The following is a 27,066-nucleotide window of genomic DNA, read 5'->3' as shown; positions in this document are numbered from 1 at the left end:
GAGATAGGGCGGATCTCTGACGGCACGATGTCGAGCTGTAGCAGTGTTGGCTGGCTCTGGTTATGTAGCTGAGGGATATCTCCTGCTCGAGAGAGAGAGAGAAGGACAGGAGAGTGAATGAGATCCGGAAGCTGGGGATGAGGACCTATGACAGACTGGGACCCAGAAGAGATGGTGTTTAAACGCCTGTTTCTGAAACTCGATCATCATTTGTACTGGCACAGCTGAATGCTACATTCGCAAGAATATTGATAACATATGTAAACATACATTTCTCCAGCAAATGCAGTCTTATGGATTAAGACCTGGCGCATGGAGATAATCGTGCACTTCTGTTCAGGTAAGAAGGGACATGAGGAATGGAGACCCACATATATTTTGAAGTGGTTGCATTTTTCAACAAACTGTCCCCGCCCAGGATAGGGATCAGAGTGGGCTAATCCAGGGATTTAAAAAACAAATCAAAACCATGATTAGTCAGACTTTTACAATATATTTTTAAGCAAAAGAGACTGTCTGGGGTGCTTGTGGAGTGTTCACTGAGATACATTGTAATCGTTTCCATACACTTTACCGAATTGAAGCCGAGGATGTGATGGTTGTGAGCCCGGGTTAATGCTGCAATATTCAGATGGGGCCACTCTCAAACACTCTCCTCAATACCTAACCTTAATTTCCCCTCATTCATCTCTTTCGGGTCACCGCTGTTTTGGGGTTATTTCTCTCTCTCTCGCTGAGGGGACGTGAATTTAAAGGGACATTTCGCTTCGTGATCGAGAGATTGGAGTGATGTGGAGCTTTACCCCTATCCTGTTCCCACACTGAGACACCCCATCCTTCATCCCCCCATCTTCCCATCTTCTACTATCTCCCCCACATTAATCCCCACCCCCACCAGCCTTGCTGCTGGGACTGTCAGACAAACCGTATAGAGACACCATCCCGAGTTCACTGGAACCCAACTGCAAATGGTTCATGTGAAACTAGTTAAAAATCCAACTATTTCACTGAAAAGGGGGTCAGTGTTAATTCACCGAGAACCAGGCAACTGTCCCCAGAGAATTTATACACAGGCACATCCCCCTGAACTGGCTTTTCACATTTCATACTGCAGTTCCACTCAGCAGCAGGACTGATGGGAGTACAGGGTCACTACTGAGGGAAGGTCATAACTGAGGAGGTGCCGCACTGTCAGAGGGTCAGTGCTGAGGGAGTGCTGCATTGTCAGAGGGTCAGTGTTGAGGGAGTGCTGCACTGTCAGAGGGTCAGTACTGAGGGAGTGCTGCACTGTCAGAGAGTCAGTGCTGAGGGAGTGCTGCATTGTCAGAGGGTCAGTGTTGAGGGAGAGCTGCACTGTCAGAGGGTCAGTACTGAGGGAGTGCCGCACTGTCAGAGGGTCAGTACTGAGGGAGTGCCGCACTGTCAGAGAGTCAGTACTGAGGGAGTGCTGCATTGTCAGAGGGTCAGTGTTGAGGGAGAGCTGCACTGTCAGAGGGTCAGTACTGAGGGAGTGCCGCACTGTCAGAGGGTCAGTACTGAGGGAGTGCCGCACTGTCAGAGAGTCAGTGCTGAGGAAGTGCTGCATTGTCAGAGGGTCAGTGTTGAGGGAGAGCTGCACTGTCAGAGGGTCAGTACTGAGGGAGTGCCGCACTGTTAGAGAGCCAGTGCTAAGGGAGTGCTGCATTGTTAGAGGGTCAGTGTTGAGGGAGTGCTGCACTGTCAGAGGGTCAGTGTTGAGGGAGTGCTGCACTGTCAGTGGGTCAGTACTGAGGGAGTGCCGCACTGTCAGAGGGTCAGTACTGAGGGAGTGCGGCACTGTCAGAGGGTCAGTGCTGAGGGAGTGCCACACTGGCAGAGGGTCAGTGTTGAGGGAGGGCCACACTGGCAGATGGTCAGTGTTGAGGGGGGGGCCATACTGTCAGAGGGTCAGTACTGAGGAAGTGCTGCAGTATCAGAGGGTCAGTGCTGAGTGAGTGCCACACTGTCGGAGGGACAGTATTGAGGGAGTGCCGCACTGTCAGAGAATCAGTACTGAGGGAGTTCCGTACTGTCAGAGGATCAGTGCTGAGGGAGTGCTGTACTGTCAGAGGGTCAGTGCTGAGGGAGTGCCGCACTGTCGGAGGGTCAGTGCTGAGGGAGTGCCGCACTGTCAGAGGGTCAGTGCTGAGGGAGTGCCGCACTGTCGGAGGGTCAGTGCTGAGGGAGTTCAGTACTGTCAGAGGGTCTGTACTGAAGGAGTGCTGCATGCTGGAGGGTCAGTACTGAGTGAGTCGTCCAATATCTGACAGCACTGAGGGAGTGCTGCATCACAAGCACTTAGTCACTGCTGTCCCATTTATCAGTGATCTGGTTCCTCAGTAGTGAGTGACTTTCCAACAGTGCGATGCTCTCTCATTGTGACTCTTTTCCTGTGTAGCACTCCATCATACTGACCCTCCGGTAGTGCAATACTGTCTCAGTATTGACCCTTTGACAGTGCAGCATTCCCTCCAAGAATGTGACAATGCCTTTGTACTTACCCTCCAACAGTTCAGCCCTTCCTCAGATCCAATATCAGAGTAATCTATTAAACAATTGGCTTCTAACTGATGAACACTTCAGCCCTCATCAATACTGAACCTCCAACATTGTGGCACTCAGTCAGTAGTGACCCTCCAACAATGCAGTTCTCTCTTTGTTCTCAGTTTTTTTACTTCCAAACAGTCCATACTGAGGTGGCACCATATGTCAGAAGGTCAACACAGGAGGACTGCTGCCCCCTGTTGGTATTCCAGAAAAAAATTGAACAATGCCTACTCAGCACAACATAAAAGAACCATTTGTATTATTCCAATGAACCACAGGAGAGCTCTCCCCCAGATTAGTCACTGAAAATAGATTATCCAGGAATTTGCAGACTGACTTTTGTTGAAAGTTGCTGGGCAGAGACTGACAGCCAGATTGCCAGTGCTACAAGGGAAATTAACAGAGTACTTTGTTCACTGTGCTATAGTTTGAACATCCTGCAGTTGTGAAAAGCACTGTATAAATGCAGGCCTTTAATTTGTCCTCTAGCAGCGGTATATCACACATTAGCCTGATAACTTGTGCAATTTTTCTCCCTGTGTTGTGATTTTTTTTTATTCACTTGTGGGACATGAACATCACTGGCTGGGCCTGCATTTATTGCCTATCCCTAGTTCCCCCAATGAACGTGGTGGAGCTATGGATGGACAGAAGTGTGCAAAAGTGATCAGTTGAGCTATACCATGCACTGTAATGTATCCCTCTTGATATTCTTTTTGAGAATGAACACATTGCCTCAGTTTTCAATGTGAGGTTCTAAGGATGGAAGTGTCTTTTTGCACCAGAGTTTTAACAAATAATCAATGATGTAACATGCAAGCCATTGTGACAGTGCTGGCGTTTTATTGCTTTCAGAGCAGGAGACAGTCAACTGTCCAGTGCCCAATGCAGTTTGTGTTGCTAATATGTAGCCATGTATGGCTCAATGTGTAATTGCTTTTGCTTTCGGAGGTCTGTTCGAGGCTAATTGCTTAATGGCTTACCCTGACGTCAGTGATGGGTCAGGCTGGCTTTCACTTTCCTTGCTTCACATTACTCTTTGTTTCATGTGTGGAGGTACAATCAATGTATAAAATTCCCATGGAAGACAGCAGGGCAGTTCTCTCGAGTTGCCTGGCCAACAACCACACTCCGGCCTCGTGTCAAAAGCAATTTACCTTGTCATTATCACATTGCCCGTTTGCAGGAGCTTGCTGTAAATAAATTCACTCTGACGTTTCCTACGTTGCAACAGTCATCATGTTGCAAAACAGTGCTTCCGTGTCTGTAAAGACTTTTAAAATGTCCTGGACTTGTGAAAGGTGCTATGAGAATGCAAGGACTTGAATAGAAATGGTGTGCAAGGAATTAGGGAAAAGGCAAGTGTGGCTCAGTGGTTAGCATTGTCGCCTTACAGTGCTAGGGACCCGGATTCGATTCCCGCCTCAGGTAACTGTCTGTACGGTGTTTGTACATTCTCTGTGTATCTGCATGAGTTCCGTCCTACAATCCAAAGATTAGATTACCCACAGGCCGCTTGGCCCAACAAGTCCAAAGCATGACCCATTCCCTACCCTATATTTACCCCTGACTAATGCACCTAACACTATGGGCAATTTAGCATGGCCAATTCACCCTGACCTGCACATCTTTGATTGTGGGAGAAAACTGGGGGAAACGTGAAAACTTCACACAGACAGGTGCCCGAAGTGGGAATCGAATCCTGGCACTTTTGTAAGGCAACAATGCTAACCACTGAGCCACTGTGCTGTACTAAAAGAATTTCAGATTTTTAAAAACTGAATTTAAATCTCCCCATTTGTCTCGGTGAGATTCGAACCTATGATCCCGGAACATTAACCTGAGGTTCATGGATGACTGGTCCCAGTGGTATTACCACAAGACCATCACCTTCCCCCCACCTTCCCCCCACCTTCCCCATGTTCAGATTAGGGTTAGGTGGGTTGGCCATGCTAAATTGCCCAGTGTCCAAGGATGTATCGGTTAAGTGCATTAGCCATGAGAAATGCAGGGTGAAATGGTGGGGGGTGGGGATGAGTTTGGATGGAATATTCTTCAGAGAATTAGTATGGACTTGTTGGGCTGAATGGCCTGTTCCCACACTGCAGGGATTCTGTAAGATTGGCTCCAGGTAATAGAATCCGAGCAGGCACAATGTGCCAAATAGCCTCCCTCTGTGATTATCCTTTTCTATCATGTACATTCCTTGTATTTCAGATATGCTCATGTGACTCAAGTAAGCTGTGATTTTCTTGTTTTGTTTTACAGTTAGTCTTTTCTACCTTCCTCTCATTCTCGGGAGTTCCATCCGGATTGGTCTAGGAAGAAACTACTCTAACCTCTGTGAGTGAGTGACTCTGGTGAGGTGACTACTTTTATTGGTCGTGTAGGGACAGTACTTGTGGAAGGGTTTTCCTATTGAACTGAAGAATGTTCGACATCAGGTAGAGATGACAACATTCAACAATCCTGACCCTCTCAGCTGCAATGCTCTATCTAGGCCTAGTTGCTCCACACACTTAGTTCATTCTCGGATCCTGCTAGAAGTTGTGCTACAATATTCTTTCCCCAGGAAGTCATTCCCAAGTTATCCCCAGATAGGGCGGCACGGTGGCACAGTGGTTAGCACTGCTGCCTCACAGCGCCAGAGACCTGGGTTCAATTCCTGACTCAGGCGACTGACTGTGTGGAGTTTGCACATTTTCCCCGTGTCTGTGTGGGTTTGCTTCGGTTTCCTCCCATGGTCCAAAGATGTGCGGATCAGGTGAATTGGCCATGCTTAAATTGCCCATAGTGTTAGATTAGGGTTATGGGTGGGTTGCAGGTCGGTGTGGACTTGTTGGGCTGAAGGGCCTGTTTCCACACTGTAAGTAATCTAATCTTATATTGAGTTGGAAGTGTTCCTTTTGACTTCACTTGCTACCACTCAGTAAGTCAAGGATACAGGTATATGTTCAGATTCAGATGGCTCATGACTCTAGTATAGAGTCCAACAGGTCTATTGAAAATCACAAGCTTTCAGAGCACTGCTCCTTCATCACTTGCCTGTGCGCTTCCCTCCACTTCACCTGATAAGGAGTGGTGCTCCGAAAGCTTGTGATTTTAAATAAACCTGTTGGACTGTAACCTGGTGATGTGTGACCTCTGACCTTGTCAACCTCTGACACTGGCATCTCCACATCATATTTTCAGATTCCAGTTCTATCCGCTGCTACCAAGTGTATCGGGGAGGAAGCTCAAGAATAGGGAGGGAGGGAGGGAGGCTGCAAGGGATTAGATGAAAAGGCTGTCAAAGAGAAAGAACAGCTTTCAGTATGTCAACAAAGGGACGCTCAGCCAGAAAATCATGAAATCCTTGAAATGGACCTCGAGCTCAAAGCTGCATATATTGAGGTGCTGGCGGGAAATGTAGTGGATGCTACTGTAACAAATGCTGTTCATTGTTAAATTTAAAGCTGGGATTGAAACTTGAGATGCAGTAACAATGATTGTAACTAGATTAGACTTACAGTGTGGAAACAGGCCCTTCGGCCCAACAAGTCCACACCGACCCGCAACCCACCTTTTACCCCTTACCTAACACTACGGGCAATTTAGCATGGCCAATTCACCTTACCCGCACATCTTTGGACTGTGGGAGGAAACCGGAGCACCCGGAGGAAACCCACGCAGACACGGGGAGAACGTGCAAACTCCACACAGACAGTCGCCTGAGTCGGGAATTGAACCCGCTGTGAGGCAGCAGTGCTAACCACTGTGCCACCGTGCCGCCCACTTACCTGGTTAAAATCTTCTGGTACTACATCAGTTGTGACCTCACCAGTCTGTGGAAGGTAGCTTTTGGGGATGGAGTTTTTTAATGCAGAAATGTATCAGTTGGTTTTTAAGAAAAAAGTTTCGTTACAAATTTATGCCTGTTACTTGTGTCAATCTAAATGAATGCTTTCTTTGTGGATTTAACTTTAATGATGTCTGCTAAAAATTGTGAATATTGATGAATTCCTCAATTCAGTTTCTGTGTGAGACCAAATGTCACATATGTCAACTGAAATCACCTGTTAAACAAGTTAGTGAGAATCTAAAAGGAGCCTCCAAAATCCAGAAAGTAGTCACCAAAAATAAGCACATGGATGATGATGGGATAGTGTAGGAGGATGGGCTCAGAATAGTTTGCAGGTCAGCGGAACATTGAGGGCCAAAGGGCCTGTTCTGCGATGTATGTTCTATGTTCTATGTTCTAAAAATCAGAACCTTGTGAAAATCTGAAAAATAGCTCTCAATAAACATATTTTTAGCTCTGTTCTCAAACATGAAGAATTGTGCATGCGTGTGTGCATGCGTGCGTGTGTGTCTGTATGTGTGTTTGTGTGGATGCGTGTTTGTGTGTGCTAATTTACACAAGAGACTGGAGGGTTGAAACATGAAGATGTGCCGGTACTTTAGAGGTGCTGGTTTAGTGTGAGCTACTTTAGATCAGTGAGTTAAGGAGTGATGGACATGTAGGAGCATATTACTGCCAATGCTGGAATCTACTGAAAACCAAATATGCTGGAGATCACAGCAGGTCAGGTAGCATCCATGGAGAGAGAGAAAGCTAACATTTCAAGTCTAGATCAGAAGCCAGTCAGGACTGCAGATGCTGGAAGTCAGAGTCAGTAGATGTGAGGCTGGAAGAGCACAGCAGCTCTGACAGCATCTGAGGAGCAGGAGAGTCAACATTTCAGCCCGAAACATTGACTTTCCTGTTCCTCGGATGCTATCTGACCTGCTGTGCTCTATCAGCCTCACATCTATTGACTTTCAATCAGAGTCTGTGTGGGATGGATGTCTAGGATTTGGTGCGTCTCAGGAGACAGGCAGCAGAGTTTTGGATGAGCTCAGGTTTGTAAGGAGTTATGGATGTAAAGTTGTCCAGGAATGTATCTCATAAAAGAGACAAAAACAGAGAGAGAGAGAGAGAGAAAGGGCTGGCGAGGAATTTAACACTACCAGTCATTATGCCTCAGGTAAGTTGGACAAGGTGGGTTCTTCATAGTGACCTGAGCTGAGAGAGGAATCCAATCTACATTGTTGGTGTCAAAAACCAGCTTACAGACAACTGACCACATCCAAGTCATCAAGTATACAAGTGGCAAAGGCATGGATGAGGGTTTCCACAGCAGAATAGCAGTTGCAAGAGAGCAGACAGGTGATTTGCAGAGGTGGCTGTAACCATTTTAATTGAGGGCGAGAACATTATCAGTTAACCTCAGTGCTGTCTTTGCAGAATGTGGCAGGGTCACTGCATGCTCAGCTCTGAGTCAGGCATGCATGGGTTGAAGTTCCTTACCAGGGATTTAGAGTCATAGAGTCATAGAGATGTACAGCATGGAAATAAACCCTTTGATCCAACTTGTACATGCCAATAAGATATCCTCTACAGTATAAATCTAGTCCAATTGCCAGCATTTGGCCCATATCCCTCTAAACCCTTCCTATTCATGTGCCCATCCAGATGCCTTTTAAATGTTGCAATTGTACCAGCCTCTACCACTTCCTCTGGCAGCTCATTTCATACACGCACCACCCTCTTCTTGAAAATGTTGCCCCTTAGACCCCTTCAAATCTTTCCCTCTCACCTTAAACCTTCACCCCCTAGTTTTAGATTTACCCCACCCTTCAGAAAAGACCTTGTCCATATATCCCATCCATGCCACTCATTATTTTATAAACCTCTAAAAGATCACCCCTCAGCCTCCTACGTTCCAGGTTAAATAACCCCAGCCTATTCAACCTCTCTCTATAATTAAAAACCTTCAACCCTGGCAACATCCTCATAGATCTTTTCTGAAGCCTTTCAGGTTTCACAACATCCTTCCTATAGCAGGGAGACCAGAATTGCATGCAGTATTCCAAAAGTGGCTAAACTAATATTCTGTACAGGCACAACAATGACCTCCCAACTCCTATACTCAATACTCTGACCAATAAAGGAAAGCATACCAAACACCTCCTTCACTATCCTATCTACCTGTGACTCCACTTTCAAGGCGCTATGAACCTGCACTCCAAGGTCTGTTTCTTTCAGTAACACTCCCAGGACCGTACCATGAAATGTAGAAGTCCTGCTCTGATTTGCCTTTCCCAAAATGCAACACCTCTAAATTAAATTCCACCTGCCAATCCTCAGCACATTGGCCCATCTGATCAAGATCCCGTTGTACTCTGAGGTAACCCTCTTCACTATTCACTACATCTCCAATTTTAGAGTCACCTACAAACTTACTAACTATACCTCCTATGTTCACATCCACTCATTTACATAAATGACAAAAAGTAGTGGATCCAACACTGATCTTTGTAGCATTGTGTGGAGTTTGCACGTTCTCCCTGTGTCAGCGTGGGTTTCCTCCGGGTGCTCCGGTTTCCTCCCACAGTCCAAAGATGTGCGGGTTAGGTGAATTGACCATGCTAAATTGCCCGTAGTGTTAGGTAAAGGGTAAATGTAGGAGTATGGGTGGGTTGCGCTTCGGCGGGTCGGTGTGGACTTGTTGGGCCGAAGGGCCTGTTTCCACACTGTAAGTCTAATCTAAAAAAAAATCTAATCATTCCACTGGTCACAGGCCTACAGTCTGAAAAGCAACCTTCCACCACCACCACCTTTTGTCTTCTACCTTTGAGCCAGTTCTGCATATAAATGGCTAGTTCTTTCTGTATTCCATGTGATCTAATCTTGCTAACCAATCTACCATGAGGAACCTTGTAGAACCCCTTACTGAAATCCATATCAATCACCTCCACTCCTCTGCCTCATCAATCTTCCTCATTACGTCTTAAAAAAACTCAAGCTAGGGAGACACAATTCCCCACAACCTGAGCATATAAGACAGACTTGCACGCCCAGTGCAGTACTGACAGAGTGCTGCACTATCAGGGGGTGCTGTTTTTCATTAAACTGACACTCTGCCTGTTCTCAGATGAATGAGAAAGATCGATTGGTCATTACTTTGAAGAGAAGCGATAGAGTTACCCTGGTATTCTCGACTATTCCGACTCCTAGCTGAAAATGTGTTGCTGGAAAAGCGCAGCAGGTCAGGCAGCATCCAAGGAGCAGGAGAATCGACGTTTCGGGCATGAGCCCTTCTTCAGGAACTTACCCCACCCTTCAGAAAAGACCTTGTCCATAGATTCCATCCATGCCACTCATTATTTTGTAAACCTCTAAAAGATCACCCCTCAGCCTCCAACATTCCTCAACTTTCCTGAAGAAGGGCTCATGCCCGAAACGTCAATTCTCCTGTTCCTTGGATGCTGCCTGACCTGCTGCGCTTTTCCAGCAACACATTTTCAGCTCTGATCTCCAGCATCTGCAGTCCTCACTTTCTCCTATTCCTACTCCTAGAACAACATTACTAAAACCACTTTCTGTACGATTCATCACATTGGTATTTGTGGGAGCTTGCAGTTCTTTTCCTACATTACAACAGAGACTAGAATCAAAAAATGTACATCAGTTTTTTAAATATTCTTTCATGGGATGTGGCTGTGATAGGTGAAAATCCAATGATGAGCAGGTTAGGAAAGATTGGCCATGCTAAATTGCTGTGTGGTATCCAGGGATGTGCAGACTAGGTAGCTTAGCCATGGTAGATGCAGGCTTATGGGAATAGACTGGAGGACTGGATCTGGATGGCTTGCTGTTCAGAAGGTCAGAGCAGACCCGATGGGCTGAATGGCCTCTTTCCACACTATAGGGATTCTATAATTCTGAAATAGCATTTGGTGCCCATGAATGGAGTGCCTCACAGGGCCATTCTAGCTGACCACATTGTTGTGAATAAGGAGCCGCAGAGTTCCTTGAAGGATAATAGTGAGGAAATGCGTTTTTATAATAATTTCATAGAATCATAGAAGAATCATAGAATCCCTAGAATGTGGAAACAGGTCATTCGGCCCATCGAGTTCACACTAACCCATGAAGATCATTCCAACCAGACCTACCGCTTACCCTATCCCTATAACTCTGCATTTCCCATGGCTAGCCCACATAGCCTGCACATCTCTGGACACTCGGGGCAATTTAGCATGGCCAATCCACCTAACCTGTACATTTTTGGATTTCATGGTCACCATTATTAAGGCTAACTTGCCACTGACGGTTAATTGGATTTAATTTCCACCAGCTTTTCATGGTGGGATTTCATCTCCCTGAAGCCTTCGGCTGGGCTGCTGGAGCCTGAGAGCTGCTCTGAGTCATTCTAACATTGTGAAAGACCTTGTATAAGTGTACACTCTTTTTTTATAAGTCAATAAACCTGGGACTAACATTCACATCCCCTGCAAGAAAACAGTCAAATCTCGACTGAATGGGCCCATAAAACAGCGGATTGATTTTCTAATCGATTTTGGTTTTCTCGTAACTGATGATCAATTCCATCTCCAGTTTCAGCAAGTGGTTCTCCAGCAGTTCACTGATAAAATAAAGGATGAGCTGTTCCCACTCCTGGTCATCGTCTCCTGATAACTTCCGGAAACAGCTGTTTATCCAGGGCTCGACTGTGAAGTTCTCTACAGTCAAATAGCCTGCCAGTGTTCAGCTCCTTAGCTTATATATAACACAACACAGCTATGAGTATGCTACATGCAAAACTATCCACATCTCAGAAGTCACTACTTAGAGGAGACAGGTAGAAGTTGGTAGCTAAAAATTAATAGAACAGAAAGAGGCCATTCGGCCCTTTGAGTCTGTTCTATTGTTCTGTTTGATGATGGACATCTTCAATCCCCTTTTACCTGTTTTGGTTCCATATTCCTTAAAGTTCCCAAAAATCTTGGTCTTCAACTTCTCAATTCTCCTCCAGCTCCAACAGCTTTTGAGGGGAGACAGTTCTTTTGTGTGGATGATACTTTCACTACATTAAGACAATGCCTCTTTGTTCTAGACTTGCCTTCTACCCTCTCCAACCAGTGGAAATCATTTCCCTCTCTGTCTACCCAAACAAATCCCATCAATTATCATATAGATGGATCTTACAGAGAGCTAGAATAGTGGGCTGAATGGTCACCTTCAGCGCTGTAGAATGGTCACCTTCAGCGCTGTAAAATGGTATGATTCTAGCAGTGAGCTGTATGTCTCAGAGACACACTGGATAAAAAAGGAACAGTACAGCACAGGAACAGGCCCTTCAGCCCACTAGATCTTCACCAACCATGATGTCATTATAACCTATACCCACCTGCCTGGTGCAGTTCCTCACACAGAAACTGCCTCTGATTATTCATCCTCTGAGTAAACCTGAGAAACATAGCAGCAAATCAGGCACTACTTATAAATCTCTGCCCTCTGAAGCTGTTGACAAACAGCAGAATAGCATTGTCTGCCATTTGATTAAACTCCACCAAGACCCTAATGAATCACTGGGATGAACTAGAAATTTAAAAGCAGATTTGTCTTCCTGAAGTACCTTACAGGGCCTCAAGATGTCCCAGAGTGTTTGCAGCAGATGAAGCACTCCCTGAAGTGCAGTCACTGCTTTAGTGTAGCACCCATTACTGACACAGCAAGCTCCCACAAACCGACTGGGCTAGCACGGTGGCTCAGTGGTTAGCATTGGTGCCTCACAGATCCAGAGACATACACCTCACTGCTAGAATCGTACCATTTAGCAGCGTTGAAGGTGACCATTCAGCCCAATATTCTAGCTCTCAGTATGATCTATCCATATCATAATTGATGGGATTTATTTGGGCAGACAGGGACGGAAATGATTCCCACTGGTTGGAGGGGTAGAAGGCATTTCTATTTCGATTCCAACCTCAGGTGACTGTCTGTGTGGAGTTTGCATGTTCTCACCATGTCTGCGTGGGTTTCCTTCAGGTACTCTGGTTTCCTCCCGAAGATGTGCAGGTTAGGGTGGAATGACCATGCTACATTGCCCATAGTGTTCAGGGATGAGTAGGTTAGGTGCATGAGTCAGGAGTAAATGTAAGGGAATGGGTTACTCTTCGGAGGGCCGGTGTGGACTTGTTGGACCAAAGGGCCTGTTTCCACACTGTAGGGAATCTGTGACTGTGATAATGACCAGGGAATCTCTTTTTTTCTGGTTGTCGATCATATCAGGGCTGTGAGCTAACTGAGGGAAGAAACTAACTGAATATTACCACAAGAATTACTGATGCAGTCACCAGAAAAACAAAATCCTAACTATGGGTAATAACATAAGAAATAGGGGCAGAAGTAGGCCATTCAGCCCCTCAAGCCTGTCTTGCCATTCAATTACATCTTAGTTGGTCTGTCCAGGCCACAATTCCTCTTTCATTTAAGCTCCTTATTGCCCTTAGATCCCCAATATTTCAAACATCTATCTGCTTCCTCTTCAAATACTTTGTAATGTAGCCTCCACAACTCTCTGGGGTAGGGGATTCCAGTCAATCACTATCTGAGAGAAGAACTTAGGGTTGAAGAGTGGGGCTGGGTGGGAGGGTCTGTGATGGCTCAATGAGACAAATGGCCTCTATCTGCAATGTATGGATTCTGTGATCCTTCTCATCTCGTTCCTCGCTCTCTTGTTGACAATCTTGACATTAGTTCCAGTACAGATTCCAAACAGCGGAAATTGAATATCCTTCTTTACCCTGTCAAAATTGTTCATCATTCTCAAAACCTCAATAAGGTCACCTCTTAAATCTTTTCTGCTCTAAGGACAATAAGCCCAATCTTTCTAATCTTTCCTTGTATCTAAAATCCCTCATTCCTGGCATCATTCTGGTAAATCTCCTTTGAACTCTCTCCAGGGTTTTTACTTCCTTCCTTAAATAACATGCCCAGAACTGAACACAATCCTTCAAATGTGGTCCACCCAATGGGTGAAGAGGTATAGCACCATTTTCTTGCTTTTATACCCCATGCCTCTATTTATAAACCTAAGGATCCTGTAAACCTTCTTAATAACTGTTTCGACTTGCCTGGCCACCTTCGGAAAATCATGCAGGTGAATCCTGATGTCCTGTGCTCATCTCAGAGTTGTATCATTGAGCCTGTATAATCTCTCCACGTTTCTTCCACCAAAACCGTTTCAATCATCTTTTCAACATCTACCCGGTTACTCCACTTCAGAATCTTGTATGTTTCAATGACATCACCTATCATTCTTCTAACATCTGTCAAATAAAGGTCTAACCTGTTGGGCTTATCTTAATCAATCAACCTTTCATCACAGGAATCAGCTCAGTGAAACTCCTCTGAGTTACTCCCAATGCCATTACGTCATTTCTTAAACACAGGGAGCAAAACAGAACAGAGTATTCCAGGTGCATTGTCCCTTAACACTTTGTACAGGTGTAATAAGGCTTCCCTTTTTTAACTCTATCTCCCACAGCAATAAAGGACAAAATTCAATCTGCTGCCTTAATACTTGGTTTCCTTTACAGAAACATCCAGGTCCCTCTGTGCAGCCCTTTTATTTGGAGTTTCTCTACATTTATAAATAGTCTCCCTCTTGATTCTTCCTAGCAAGTGCATGAGCTCACATTTTCCTACATTCGACTCCATCTGCCACACTTATGCTCGCTCACTCAACCTATCTACATCCGCTCACAGATACATTATGTACTCATTACAACCACCTATTTTTGTATCACCAGCAAATTTGGATACATTACACTCCACCCCCCTCTTCCCCCATGTCATTGATACCGATGATAAATAATTGAGGTCCCAGGACTAATGCTTGTGACACTCCACTAGTTTCCAACCTGTGAAAGACCATTAATCCCAGCTCCCTGTAATCTGTTAACCAATCCTCAATCCATGCTAAGCATTACTCCCAGTCCCATGAGATCCTGTCTTGTACAGTATCCTTTTACATAGCACCTGATCAAATGCCTGATAGAAATCCAAGTACATTTCATCTCTCAGTTCCCCTTTACCAGCTTTGCTTATTGTATCCTCAAAGAACGTTAGCAAATTTGTTGAAGGTAATTTTCTTCTCACAGAACTGCATTTGATTGTGTTAAGCTTTTCTAAATGTCCCGCAATTTCCTCCTTAACAGTGTTTTCCCAAAGACAGATGTTACACTAACTGTTCTACAAATTCCTGCTTTCTGTCTCTCTCCCTTCTTGAACAGGGGATATTAGAGTTCCAATCCACTGGAACCCTTCTGGAATCTGAGGAGTTCTGTAATATTTTGACCATCGTTGCAGCCACTTTCTTTAAAACCTTTTAATGCAGTCCATTGGGTCCTGGTGACTTGACATCTTTAATCCCATTAGTTTGTCATATACTTTTTCCCTCATGCTACAGACTCTTTCCTCCCATCAGTGCCTTGCTTATGTGTTACAATCTGTGTGGGAGGCGTTGGTTAGCTCAGTTGGCTGTGAGGATGGTTTATGATGCGAACATTGTCTGCAGTATAGGCTGAGGGTACTATGAGAGTCCCACTGTCTCAACCTTGCCCCTGAGGTGTGGTGACCCTCAGCTTAAGCACCACCAGCCCTCTCTCTAATGAGAGAGAGCAGTCCTACAGTCTGGTAGGATTGTGGCCGGTTTATCTATAATTCCTTTCTGCAGATGAAGGCACGTGTCTCTGTGATAGTTTAAACTAAAATAAATTCATCTCCACCTGGTGAGGCTGAGGCGGTAATGACCTCTTAATAGGGGTAGATTGTCCTAACCTTTCCAAAGAAGCAGACACTGCCATGTTGAATGATGACTACCTTTGGGTGTCTGAAGACCTTTTTGTTTCAGGTGTTACACCAATTTAAGGCATAAACCTGGATCCTGTGGAATATACACAATCCCAAAGGACAATCAATGCCTCATTGAGGGGGCTGGACATCAGGCAGGGTACTAGGGATGGACCTGGATCCTGTGGAATATACACAATCCCAAAGGTCAATCAATGCCTCATTGGGGAGCTGGACATCAGGCAGGGTATTAGGGATGGGACAAGGGGTGCAATTCCTTGCTTTTGCTTCGGAAATCACTTCACCCTCACCCCATGACTCCCAACCACCACCACCATTGTCCCCTCACCCAAACACTTACTCTTGTCCTGGGTCCTAAATAATTCTAGGACACTTGAAGGTTCTCCTCCGTGAGCAGTTGTGGAGCTCCTGAAATCCGGCACAGTGAGCATAAACAGTAAACACGCTCACATCATCAAATACGCAGCAATAGAACACTACAGAAAGAACTTGCAAAGTATTAACAACTCAGAAAGCAGTCTACCTGGTACAATTGTTCTGTACTACTCCTTATTTTCTGTACAAGCCTCCTCCCACACCACATCTTCAAACCTATCAAGATATCCTACTATTCCTTTGACCTACTTATCCTGCTCATTGAATGCATCTGTACTATCCCTCTGTGGCTCAGAGGGTAAGAGCAGAATGAAATGCATTAGTAAGTGAAGCTTGAGGGAAAGTAGATGATGACACCTCTGCAGCTAGAAACAAGCATCCCAAAGGGTATTGGGCTTTTGCCCGAAACACCGATTTTCCTGCTCCTTGGATGCTGCCTGACCTGCTGTGCTTTTCTTGCACCACTCTGATCAAAACTCCGAAAGGGTAGTGCCTATCCTGACCCACAGTGAAGGATATCTTACAATGGTTGGTGAGAAATATTGAAGTTACATTCAGTTGTCTCGGTCCACACTGGTGCAAATGACACGGACAACAGCAGAGAGGAGGTTCATCTGAATGATTACCCGGAGTCAGGCCTCAGAATTAAAAGGTAGACCCCCAACTGAGATAATCTCCAGGATTGTTCCCCAACCCATGTGCTAACTGGCATAGAAGCAGACAGATCAGGAAACTTGATCCACGGCTTAGAAGCTCATTTAGGAGTAAAGGAGTTCATTTTCCTGGGACACTGGGAGAGGGAGCAGCTTTACCAATACCACCTGAACCAGATGGAACCCATGTCTGACTGAATAGGGTGAAGAGGGAAGGAGCACAGGCTTAAAACTAGCAAAATGAGGGAAGTGGTCTACGAGAGACGTAAAGTAAAAAATGAGGTCTGCAGATGCTGGAGATCACAGTTGAAAATGTGTTGCTGGTCAAAGCACAGGGCTTATGCTCGAAACGTCGAATTCTCTATTCCTGAGATGCTGCCTGACCTGCTGTGCTTTGACCAGCAACACATTTTCAACTACGAGAGACGTAGGCAATCAAAATGTAAACACAACAGGGTGGGAGAATGTAAGAAAGGATAAAGTATGGGAGGATAGAATAGGGATACAGTTGTAGGTCTAAAACAATGCATAAAGTGAGAGGAAAGTCAATTAGATATGAGTCAAAATTAAAATGGTGGAACTGGAGGTGTCTGTTTCACTAAACACATGGTTTCCCCAACACCAAAGCAGCCAAACAGCCCAGGAGAAGCCTGCCCCAAGCGGCCAGAACATGTTTTGGGCAGTTAGATGAATGCTGAGTCAGGTCTCTGCCCTCAGGAACAGGAAATCCCACTCTCTGGGATGGACTCTCAGATCCAGCAGTCCCAGCAATGCCAGAGCTCCATAGTGGCTGCTGCTGGTACTGCAACCAATCCCATGATGAATCCTGTACCCAGACAGGCAAAGGGCATTGGGCCAGGCCAGTCTGGCTACCTTGGGAAGGGAGGTACAGGGATTAGACAGGTAGTTTTTAATGTCCATGTAAACAGTAATGACGGGAGTTTACTGTGTTCTGGAGGGTAACCCACAATGTGCAATGGACACCTTCAAGGATAGCACTGACCTTAACTCTAGTCCCTTCTTTCTCACATTTTTAAGAACTGGCTAATAGAAAGGGGGCTATTCTCTCCTGTCCTCACCAACCTGATCACAGCAAGAGCAAGGGTAATATTGGGCTGAGTCCAAGCTTTTAATTTTTCTTCTTTTTATTATCTTTTTTTTTCTCTTTTTTTTCTTTCTTTTTTTCATCTTTTTCTACTTTCTCATAGCTGTGAGACACCGTGAGAGACACAAAGTGCATGAATCTTTATTCAATTTCCACCACCAGGAAGATAGGAAAACACCCGGGTGGCCTGTGACAGGCAGTGCCCTTCACGTCAAAGGGTAATGCTGTGTGATCAAACAGTGAAGGGGGGGGGTCCAAGCTTTTAACAAACTCAATTGGCCCTTCATGATTTGTTCAGATATAATGAATGGTTGCTGATGTCTGACTCCCACTCACTCTTCTCTCCTTGTGCAGGTGGGTATTGGTTAGTTCATGTGGCTGGAAGGCTGCTCTCTGTTGCACTATGATACTGACAGCCTGGATTCAATTCCTGCACTAGCTGAAGTTACCCTGAAGGACTCTCCTTCTCAACCTTTCTCCTTGTCTGAGGCATGGTGACCCTCTGGTTCAACCACCACCAGCCCTCTGTCTCTAATGACAGAGCAGCCTGCAGTGGGTGGTGAAGTCAATACCTGATATGTTTTAATACTTTCCCCTCCCCTCATAAAATACACCCAACAGGGATAGGTAACATCTGGCTTAGAATTCTGTTTCACTCTCTGCTGCGCTTCTCCAGCACTTTCTGTTTTTATTTGTGGAATGGAACCAGATATAACAAGGTTTACTGAGACACAGTGACAGAAGAGTCAGGGCCAGGAATAAAACATTGCAGCATGACCGATTTGGAAAAGATAGACGGAAGGTAACCAGGGAAGTGTAGAAGCCATCCTTCTTCAGGATTGTGATAATAATAGTGGGCTGATAAAGGATGCAGTTATCAGCAAGACAAAAATAGAATCCATATGGTCAGAGATAAAAAAGTAGTGAAAGATAAATCACACGAGTAGGTGCAGTCTTGCTGATCACTGAACAGGATGAGGAATTCAGCAAAAAAATAAGCTGGAGTTTTATACCAACCTTTTACACACACACACACACACACACACACACACACACACACACACACACACACACACACACACACACACACACACCTGGAGTGGGTTGGAAGGGGTTGGGAAGTAAAACCAGGTGGCATTGTAGAGGGGGTTGTTATTGCTTAATGCCTTCAGCTGGGAGTTTCCCAATGATGGGGTATCTGTTGCCTGCTCCCACTCCTCCTAGATTCATTGACAACCTTGAGTCTGCGAAGATACACGGTACAGGATTGTATCCCTGTCCGATTCCACCCAGCATTAACTGGCCAAATAATTGTGTGAATCACAGCAACCAGCTTTGGTCTAGTTTTCCATGTACAAAGTGAAGGATTCTTTCAGAATTGCAAAGACCAATGGGACTTGCATGTCAACATTAAAGCAGTGTCAATGTGCTCCCCCTCACCCCCAACTTTTAGCATTGCTGGTCTAAGTTCAATTCATTAATTTCATGAAATGAAATGAGGAGAGATTTGAGCAATTCAAGCCTTTATTTGCTTGTGTCTAGAAGAACAAGAGGAGATCTAATGGAAGTATATAAGATGCTAAAAGGGGCTTCATGAAGTTGACGTAGAGAGGATGTTTCCTGATGTGGAATAAACTAGAACGAGATTTCATAGTTTTAGGATAAGGGGGAGCAAATTTAAAACAGAGATGAGGAGGAATTAATTCTCTCAAAGGGTTGTGAATCTGTGGAATTCACTCCCCCAGAATGTGATGGATGTAGGGACATTGTATAAAGGAGTAGAGAGATGCCTTTTTAACTAGTAACAGGTCAAAAAGTTATGGAGAGTGGGCAGGAAAGTGGCGTTGAGATCAGCCATGATCCATATTGAATGGCGGTGCAGGCTCGAGGGGCTGAATGGCCTACACCTGCTCTGAGTTCTTATGTATTCATCAATATATTGCTCAAGGACACCATAGATCTTTATACTGCAGCAATACATTATGTTGCGATAGACTGGCCACCCCTGACGTGATGAACTCAGCAATTCAACAATCATGTTCAGTTTTGATGACCCTGTACATGCCCAAATGGATGGTGTAGCCAACAGATCCCCACTACTGCCAGCTCTCACAATATACCTGTGCTAGGTTCCATGAGAAATGCATCGTGATGGAATGACCCTTAACCTCCTATCCTTGACACATGTCCCACAAGTAGCTTATACATTTACCAGATTAGAATCTCGGCTGCTGACTTGTTTGAGAATGTCCTCACTTGTCTTAATGGGTACCACCCTGTGTTCAAATTCGCTTGTCAAATGGAGCAGGCAAATAAACTCCCCCTCCTCAATATCCTACTTGTGAATCAGCCAGAGGTTTCTCTGTAATTATTTACTACAAGCCTTCGTTCACTGTTGAATTCACATAGTTCCATTTTGGCTCCTTTTCAGCAACCTTGTAAATCGGGCCCGAGCTATTTGGTCTCTCTCTAAGTTTAATACTGAAATGAGGAGCATCAAAGCCATCCTGCGGAGGGGGCGGAGCTAAAGGCCACGACCTCCGAGGCTGCAGCACAAACAGCTGCAGAACAGGTGCGAGCTCTGGAGCAGAGAGTCCGGGCCTTTGAAATCTACATGGATGACCTGGATAATAGAAATCGGAGAAAGAATATCCGTCTTCTGGGCCTCCCTGAACAAGAAGAGAAGGGACAGTTAGTAGTATTTCTGGAGCGATGGTTGCCCCAGCTTTTAAACCTGGGGGCTGAAACTGACCGGGTAAGGGTGGAGTGGGCCTACCGGGTCGCAGTACGCGGATCTGGCCCAAACCAGCGCCCACGCCCGGTCCTGTTCCGGCTGCAGAGTTATAGGGAGAGGCAGATACTCCTGGACGCCTCCAGAAAGCTTGGAAAGGATCCTAAAGCTATGATTCATGAAGGATCCAAGATTATGTTATTTCAGGACTTCTCCCCGGCTTTGGCACGAAGGAGGAAGGCGTTTGATGAGGTGAAGAAATGTCTACGGAACTTAAATATTCAATACACCTTACGCTACCCAGCGACGTTATGCTTTAACCACGAAGGATCCGAGTATAATTTTAGATCACCAGAAGAGGCTAAGGAACTTTTAGACTCGTTTAAATAAATCGTAAGAGACAATTTATGTTGGCTTGCCTCTTCCACACTCCGTGGGGAGAAATGGATACTTTACTCTACTTTACTTTTGCTTCTGGGAGCAGGGTTGTCTTCCCTTGCTGTTTTATGTTATTATACTTAACTGTAATTTGTTGGAGTTGTAATTTTATAGTTATGGGTGTTTGTATGTGGCATTGATGCTATCAGATATACTCAGGTATGGGTGGGGAGGGGTGGGGGTGGGGCGCTCACTGTTAACTCTAGCTCGGTATTATATCTAAATCCTATTAAGGAGCGCCCGGGTCAAGGGTGGGACACTGTTTGGGAGAGGATATGGTGGACCTTTAGAAAGGAAGTAAGGCCCCCTGAGAATAAGGGGGAGGATCTCCATTCAAACATGTTTTTTTTTGTTCTTATTGTTTGGAAATAGTTTCCTTTTTATGAAACTGTTATGAGTGTATTAGAGAACTTTTTTCTTGTTTGAAGGATGTAAGTGACTCAACTATACACTCTGGATAATTGTGGATTAGATTAGTAGTTAACTGAGTTTCATTGTTTTTCTTTCTTCTTTAGTATCATTCCTTTGAATTTTGATGATTATATATTTAAGATCTATTTTTATATTAATGTTTGTGCTTGAAAGTTCTGTTTATTTTTGTAAATTTGTCAAAATATTAAATTTCTAATAAAAATATCTTTAAAAAAAAGCCATCCTGCGGGATAATGGCTACTCTGATCAGATTGTTTCCCATTGCATATTGTGCAAAATTTGTTGAAGTGCCCAGTTAACCTGAAATTACCTGGAAGGGTAAGGTTTCTGAAATGTTTGATCAAATGGTAAAGGTAGCTATTTCATGCTCTTACTATGCAGCAGCAACATGAGTGGTGTTCGCTGCTAACAGGGTGCTACTGTCAAACCAGACAACTGAATAAGGTGGTATATGAATTTCAGTATCAGTGTGATGCCAGACATGTAGACTATGAGTCCCAAAGACTGCTTGTATTCAACAGTCTTTGGGTGTTTGCAGCAAGTAGGTTGACTGTACTCAACCATCGCAGACTTGCAAAACCACAAGTGCCCAATATTCGATGTGATTCTGCAATCAAACAGCATTTACTAAGTGGTCCAGAGTGCAAAGTAATTTGGGACGGTCATTCACCTCACAGGGTGGTGCATCGTATATACTGGAAGCCGCAGATATTAATACAGAGTCCTGTACTTTCCAGACAGAAAGAACATGTGCACCCAGTGTATCTGTTTCAGCTTAATAAGACAGCTGACATCCATCCTCTGAATCATTCCTCAGGGCAATGCCTTGATGAATTAGTGTCAATCTACCAATTTAAAATTTGACCAAAGCTTGGCAGCAAACTGATAGATTTTCCATGGGCCAACATCATTGGCCATCAGAGTCCATCTGACAACCAGTCAGCACTCTCTTCTCACCTCATGCATGATGTTGTTTTCATTTTACATTCTTATATCTTGGGGATTAAACTGATGAAGAGCTGAAAATGTGTTGCTGGAATGGATTCCTGAAGAAGGGCCGATGCCCGAAACGTCGATTCTCCTGTTCCTTGGATGCTGCCTGACCTGCTGCACTTTTCCAGCAACACATTTTCAGCTCTGATCTCCAGCATCTGCAGTCCTCACTTTCTCCTAGAAGATTAAATTGATGAATGCAAGACATAAAGTTTCATTGAGCTGTGTGTATTTTTTTTCAGCAATTCTCACATCCTGATCTACAGAATGATATTTTAGACTGCATATATTATTGTCTTAAAGTCAGCCTGAACTTCAAAAAGCCTGAGGCTAGCTGTATGCTTAGATCAATAATGCTACACAGTGGAATGGGATTCAATACAGTGAGGGTGAATTTACCTATTTATTACCTGTCCTAATTGCCCTTGAGCTATGTAGCCATTCAGATATAAGCAAACTCTTTTATTAAACAGCACCCCTGGGGGCAGGAGTACACCTGTTGATCAGGATGGCAGATTTCCTAATCAACATTATTGAGACAGATAGCTTTTTATGTTAATTGATAATAGCTTCATGGTCCCATTATGAAGATTTTTTTTAGTCCTAGATTTATATGTCATTTAAATTTCCTCCAGCTACCAAGGTAGGAGTTGAACCCATTTCCCCAGCACATTAGCCTAGGTCAGTAAGCCAGTGATGGTACCATTTCGTCATCAGATTCATCTGTATTGTTGTGTTTGGTTCTGGAATTCTACACAAAGGGAGTGAGTCAAAATGGCTGCATTTATTGGAATTCTGTACAGGAATGTGCGTCTGCACTTCTGTCAGGGGATGTACTGATCAGGAACTGACTTTGACTAGTTTCGCTGTGCAATTAATTTCCGCCTCCTTTAATTTAATCAGCAGAGCAAAGCATCCTGCCGTGTAAGAAGGAAGAGCTACAATGCGGGAATGGCTTGTGTCTCCTGAACTGGTTACATTGTCAGTATCGGAAGGATTGTGGCCGAGAGTACACCTCCGTCAAGTTAATATGTTCGAGTAAGTTCTGTCTCTGAAACTACATCTCGCGTTGTGTGCCAGGATCCACCCACAGCAAAATAAGTATCAAATTCACCCCAGTCTCCCAGTCCTTCTCACCCCTTTCCTCTTTGTCACTTTCCTCATTGAAACCTCTTAGTTTGTTTCTTTCCAGTATTCATGGAATCCCTACCATTTGGAAACAGGCCCTTCGGCCTAACAAGTCCACACTGACCCTCTGATGACTAACCCACCCAGACCCATTTCCCTACATTTACCCCTGATTAATGCACCAAACCACATATCCCTGAACACTGTGGGCAATTTAGCACGGCCAAATCACCTAACCTGCACACCTTTGGATTTTGGAAGGAAAGTCTCCCAGTCCTGTCTGAAAGATGCAAAGTTTTTCCTGAGATAGAGGTCCTACTGGGTCCCAGTTGCAGTCAGCCTCCTGGCCAATCAGCCATTCTTGAAGAGCTGCCAGTGAATAGCTGCATTGACTTGTGGACACCTCTGGAGAGTAATCCTGGACAGATCATCTGGAGTGGAGCCCAGAGGCGGACTGATGTCTAACTCTGGAGAAAGTGAGGATTGCAGATGCTGGAGATCAGAGTCAAGAGTGGGTTGCTGGAAAAGCACAGCAGGTCAGGCAGCATCCGAGGAGCAGGCGAATCGACATTCAGGCCAGAGCCCTTCATCAGGAATAATGAATGGCTCTGACCTGAAACGCCAATTCTCCTGCTCCTTGGATGCTGCCTGACCTGCTGTGTTTTTCCAGTAACACACTCTAATGTCTAACTCTGTCACCTTCCCAGAAACTTCTGCAGCCAAGCCAGTGCACTTCCCTGGGTCCAGATGGGGAGAATGAGAGGTTGGGGGTGGGGGGATCCCTGATTTTTCAGCAGCCCAGGCTCTCCGCAAATGAAACCATGGAGTCGAAAGCTCAGTGTTGCTGAGCACAGAATTAGCCAGCTAGGTACAATACAGCAGCTTGGGAGACTGATGGTAAGGCGCCCGACAGCCCTATGTGTGTAGGGGATGGCTTCTTAACTGGGCAGCCTGGGTGATACAAATGAGGCCCATCCTGGGTTCAGAAAGTGACCATTTCGCCCAACTGGTCCATGCTCTCAATGATGGTCACATGACTTTGTGTCACCCAAATCTGCATATCCGTCCATCTCTTTCTCCATCATGAGCTTATCTCAATATCCTTTAAATATATCTACTCCGAGTGTTAGCCAATCCAAGGTTCTCACCTCACAATTGGTAAAGTGGTTTCTTCTGAATTCCTTAGTGGAATGTTGGTGAATATCTTATATTTCCGTGCCCCAGTTTTGAACTCCCCATCTTTTCTATGTCTGCCCTGGCAAAAATAACTTTGATAATTTCAATCAGTCCACCCCTCAGTCTTTTCTACAGAAAAGTGCCCCAGCTCATACAGTTATTCATGGTAATTATTATCTCTCAGCCAATCTAATAAACCCTTTATGTACCTTCTCCTTTACAAATGGAGTCATTATAATTATAAATATGTTATAACATAATTTTATAAATGGATACCAAGACTGATTAACTGAATCAATTTATATAAATTCTGAAAAATTCTCTCTAAAACTGAGCGTCCCTGCTTTGTTGATATTTTTCTGTCCTTTATTCACCTGCCTTGTGTTTGTTGCTGATGTGGTTGGAACATGTCAATGAATGGTGTTTACATCCTAAAATAATTTGCAGTGATCACTGGTGGGATGTGCAAATCTGTACCTTCGGGCAATGTGGATGCTGCAGAGACACAGCGTGAAATGGAAACTGTCTATGTCTGTGGAGGAGAAATGGACTTAACATTTCAGATTAACGACTTTTTATCAGATGGCCAACTCACTGACCAGGACCACTCTCACTGCCCACAGGCTTCCCTTGCTATCTTCAGAAATCTCATTCCATCTTCACCCTCATCTCTTAGCCCTGTCAGGATCGTGTTACAAAGGGTGAAGTGACATTGGCCATCTCAGTTTCACTGGAGGGCACTGGAAGGAACAACAAGAAGAGGGCATAGATTTACAGTGATTTGCAAAAGCAGCAAGGGTGAACTGAGGGAGACACCTTTTCCCTCAGCAAGTTGTGAGGGTTTGGAATTCACTGCTGAGAAGTCTGGTGAGGGCAGGTTCAATTGAGGCATTCACAGAATCAGACATTTGCTATGGTGCAGAGGAGGCCATTCAGCCCATCATGCCTGCACCATTTCTATTCCCTGCACATTATTTCTATCTAAATGATGACCCCAAGCACTCTTGAATGCCTCAACTGAACCTGCCTCCACCACATTTACAGCTAGTGCATTCCACACCAACTTGAATTATTATTTTATTCCAAGCAATGTGGAAAGTTACAGGGAAATGGCAGGAGATTGGCTCCTGGTAATGATGCTCATTTAATTTGACAGTACAGGTACAGTGGACTGAATGGCATCTTTCTGCTCTGTAAGACTTGTGTTATCCAGTGAGTTTACAGCACTCTGTTCTTGCAGGTCCAAAGGGAGGTTGCTATTAAACATGCTGACAACTGACATACTGATGTTGTTATGGGCCAGGCTCCTGCCTTGTGGAGCCTTTACTCCAACCTGTCAGCTCCTCTTTCAGCAGGACCATGACTCATTCACCAAACGTCAACCTAACCCTTCACTGAGGTCACCTTCTCTCGAGATCTTCCCTCCATGGTTTCTATCTCCATACTCTCTCAATCTCCACACAGCCTCTTTCCACATCCTTCCTTAGATTAGCCGACTTGAGGCAGGACTGACTAAGAAGGTATTTAGAACGCTTGCCCTTCATTGCTCTGACCTTTGAGTATAGGAGGAAGTGGGTACTGCAGGTGCTGGAGATTAGAGCCAAGATTAGAGTGGTGCTGGAAAAGCACAGCAGGTCAGGCAGCATCCAAGGAACATCCAGGAATGATGAAGGGCTTTTGCCCAAAACATCGATTTTCCTGTTCCTTGGATGCTGCCTGACCTGCTGTGCTTTTCCAGCACCACTCTAACTAGACTTTGAGTATAGGAGTTGGGACGTCATGTTGAGGTTGTACAGAACATTGGTGAGGCCTTTTCTGGAGTACTGTGTGCAGTTCTGGTCACCCTGTTATAGGAAGGATATTATTAAACTGGAGAGTGTTCAGAAAAGATTTAACAGGATGTTACCGGGAATGGAGGGTTTGAATTGTAAAAATAGGCTGGATAGATTGGGACATTTTTCATCAGAGAATAGGAGGTTGAGGTTTATAAACTTTATTGAGGTTTATAAAATCATGAGGGGCATAGATAAGATCTTTTCCCTAAGGTGGGGAGTTCAAAACTAAGGGGCATATTTTTAAAGAGAGAGGAGAAAGATTCGAAAAAGATATGAGTGGTAACTTTTTTACACAGAGAGTGCTTCCAGGGAAAGTGGTGAATGAGGTTGTAGTTACAACGTTTGAAAGATATTTAGATAAGCTCATGAATAAGAAATGTTTGGAGGGATATGGGCCAAACGCACACAGGTGTTGCTTGTTTTGTTTGGAAACGTGGTCAGTGTGGACAGGTTGGGCCGAAAGGTCTGTTTCTATGCTGTATGATTTCTATGACTGCCATGGATATATCTTCCTCTCACCCCTCCCACCAATTCCCTGCCCCTGTCATTCAAAGGGTCCTTGACCTATTTCCCAAACTTCAGCGCCAAAAGCCTTTACACCTCCCTCCCAAAACTAGAGTAGAGTTCCCCTGGACCTTACTGTCCAACTCACCAATCTGCACACTCCTCATCATCTAAATCATCCATTTCCATCACCTTCAGCATGATGTCCCTTCAGAACATGGCAACCTTGGTGGTCAGCCTCCCCACTACATGGATTTAGACTCAAATCGAGCAGTGACAAACCACTTATCAAACAAATCAACTCAATTTAGTTTTGATGTTCAGACAAACCTTAATTGGTAAGATCCTTAAAGAAAAGGACCAGTTTCAAGTTGGGTCTTATCCCCGCTCTGGTCATTCATAAACAATCCACAAGCAGTCATTATTTTAGATTGATTACCAATTTG

At 44.7% G+C, this 27,066-nt stretch overlaps 1 protein-coding gene across 1 annotated transcript in view; it reads left to right on the top strand.

Annotated features, from left to right (window-relative positions):
* The window catches only part of bean1 (brain expressed, associated with NEDD4, 1), a 109,920-nt gene continuing 82,854 nt past the window's right edge, over positions 1-27,066 (top strand). Inside the window, exons 1-3 of the mRNA XM_060837570.1 lie at positions 1-340; positions 4,834-4,908; positions 22,881-23,015. Of these exons, the coding sequence (XP_060693553.1) occupies positions 313-340; positions 4,834-4,908; positions 22,881-23,015 (238 nt within the window). The 5' untranslated portion in view covers positions 1-312. The remainder of the gene's footprint in view (positions 341-4,833; positions 4,909-22,880; positions 23,016-27,066) is intronic.

This window comes from Hemiscyllium ocellatum, chromosome 17 (genome assembly GCF_020745735.1).
Source record: "Hemiscyllium ocellatum isolate sHemOce1 chromosome 17, sHemOce1.pat.X.cur, whole genome shotgun sequence".
Taxonomy (NCBI): Eukaryota; Metazoa; Chordata; class Chondrichthyes; order Orectolobiformes; family Hemiscylliidae; genus Hemiscyllium; species Hemiscyllium ocellatum.
This window is presented reverse-complemented; position numbering and strand designations above follow the sequence as displayed.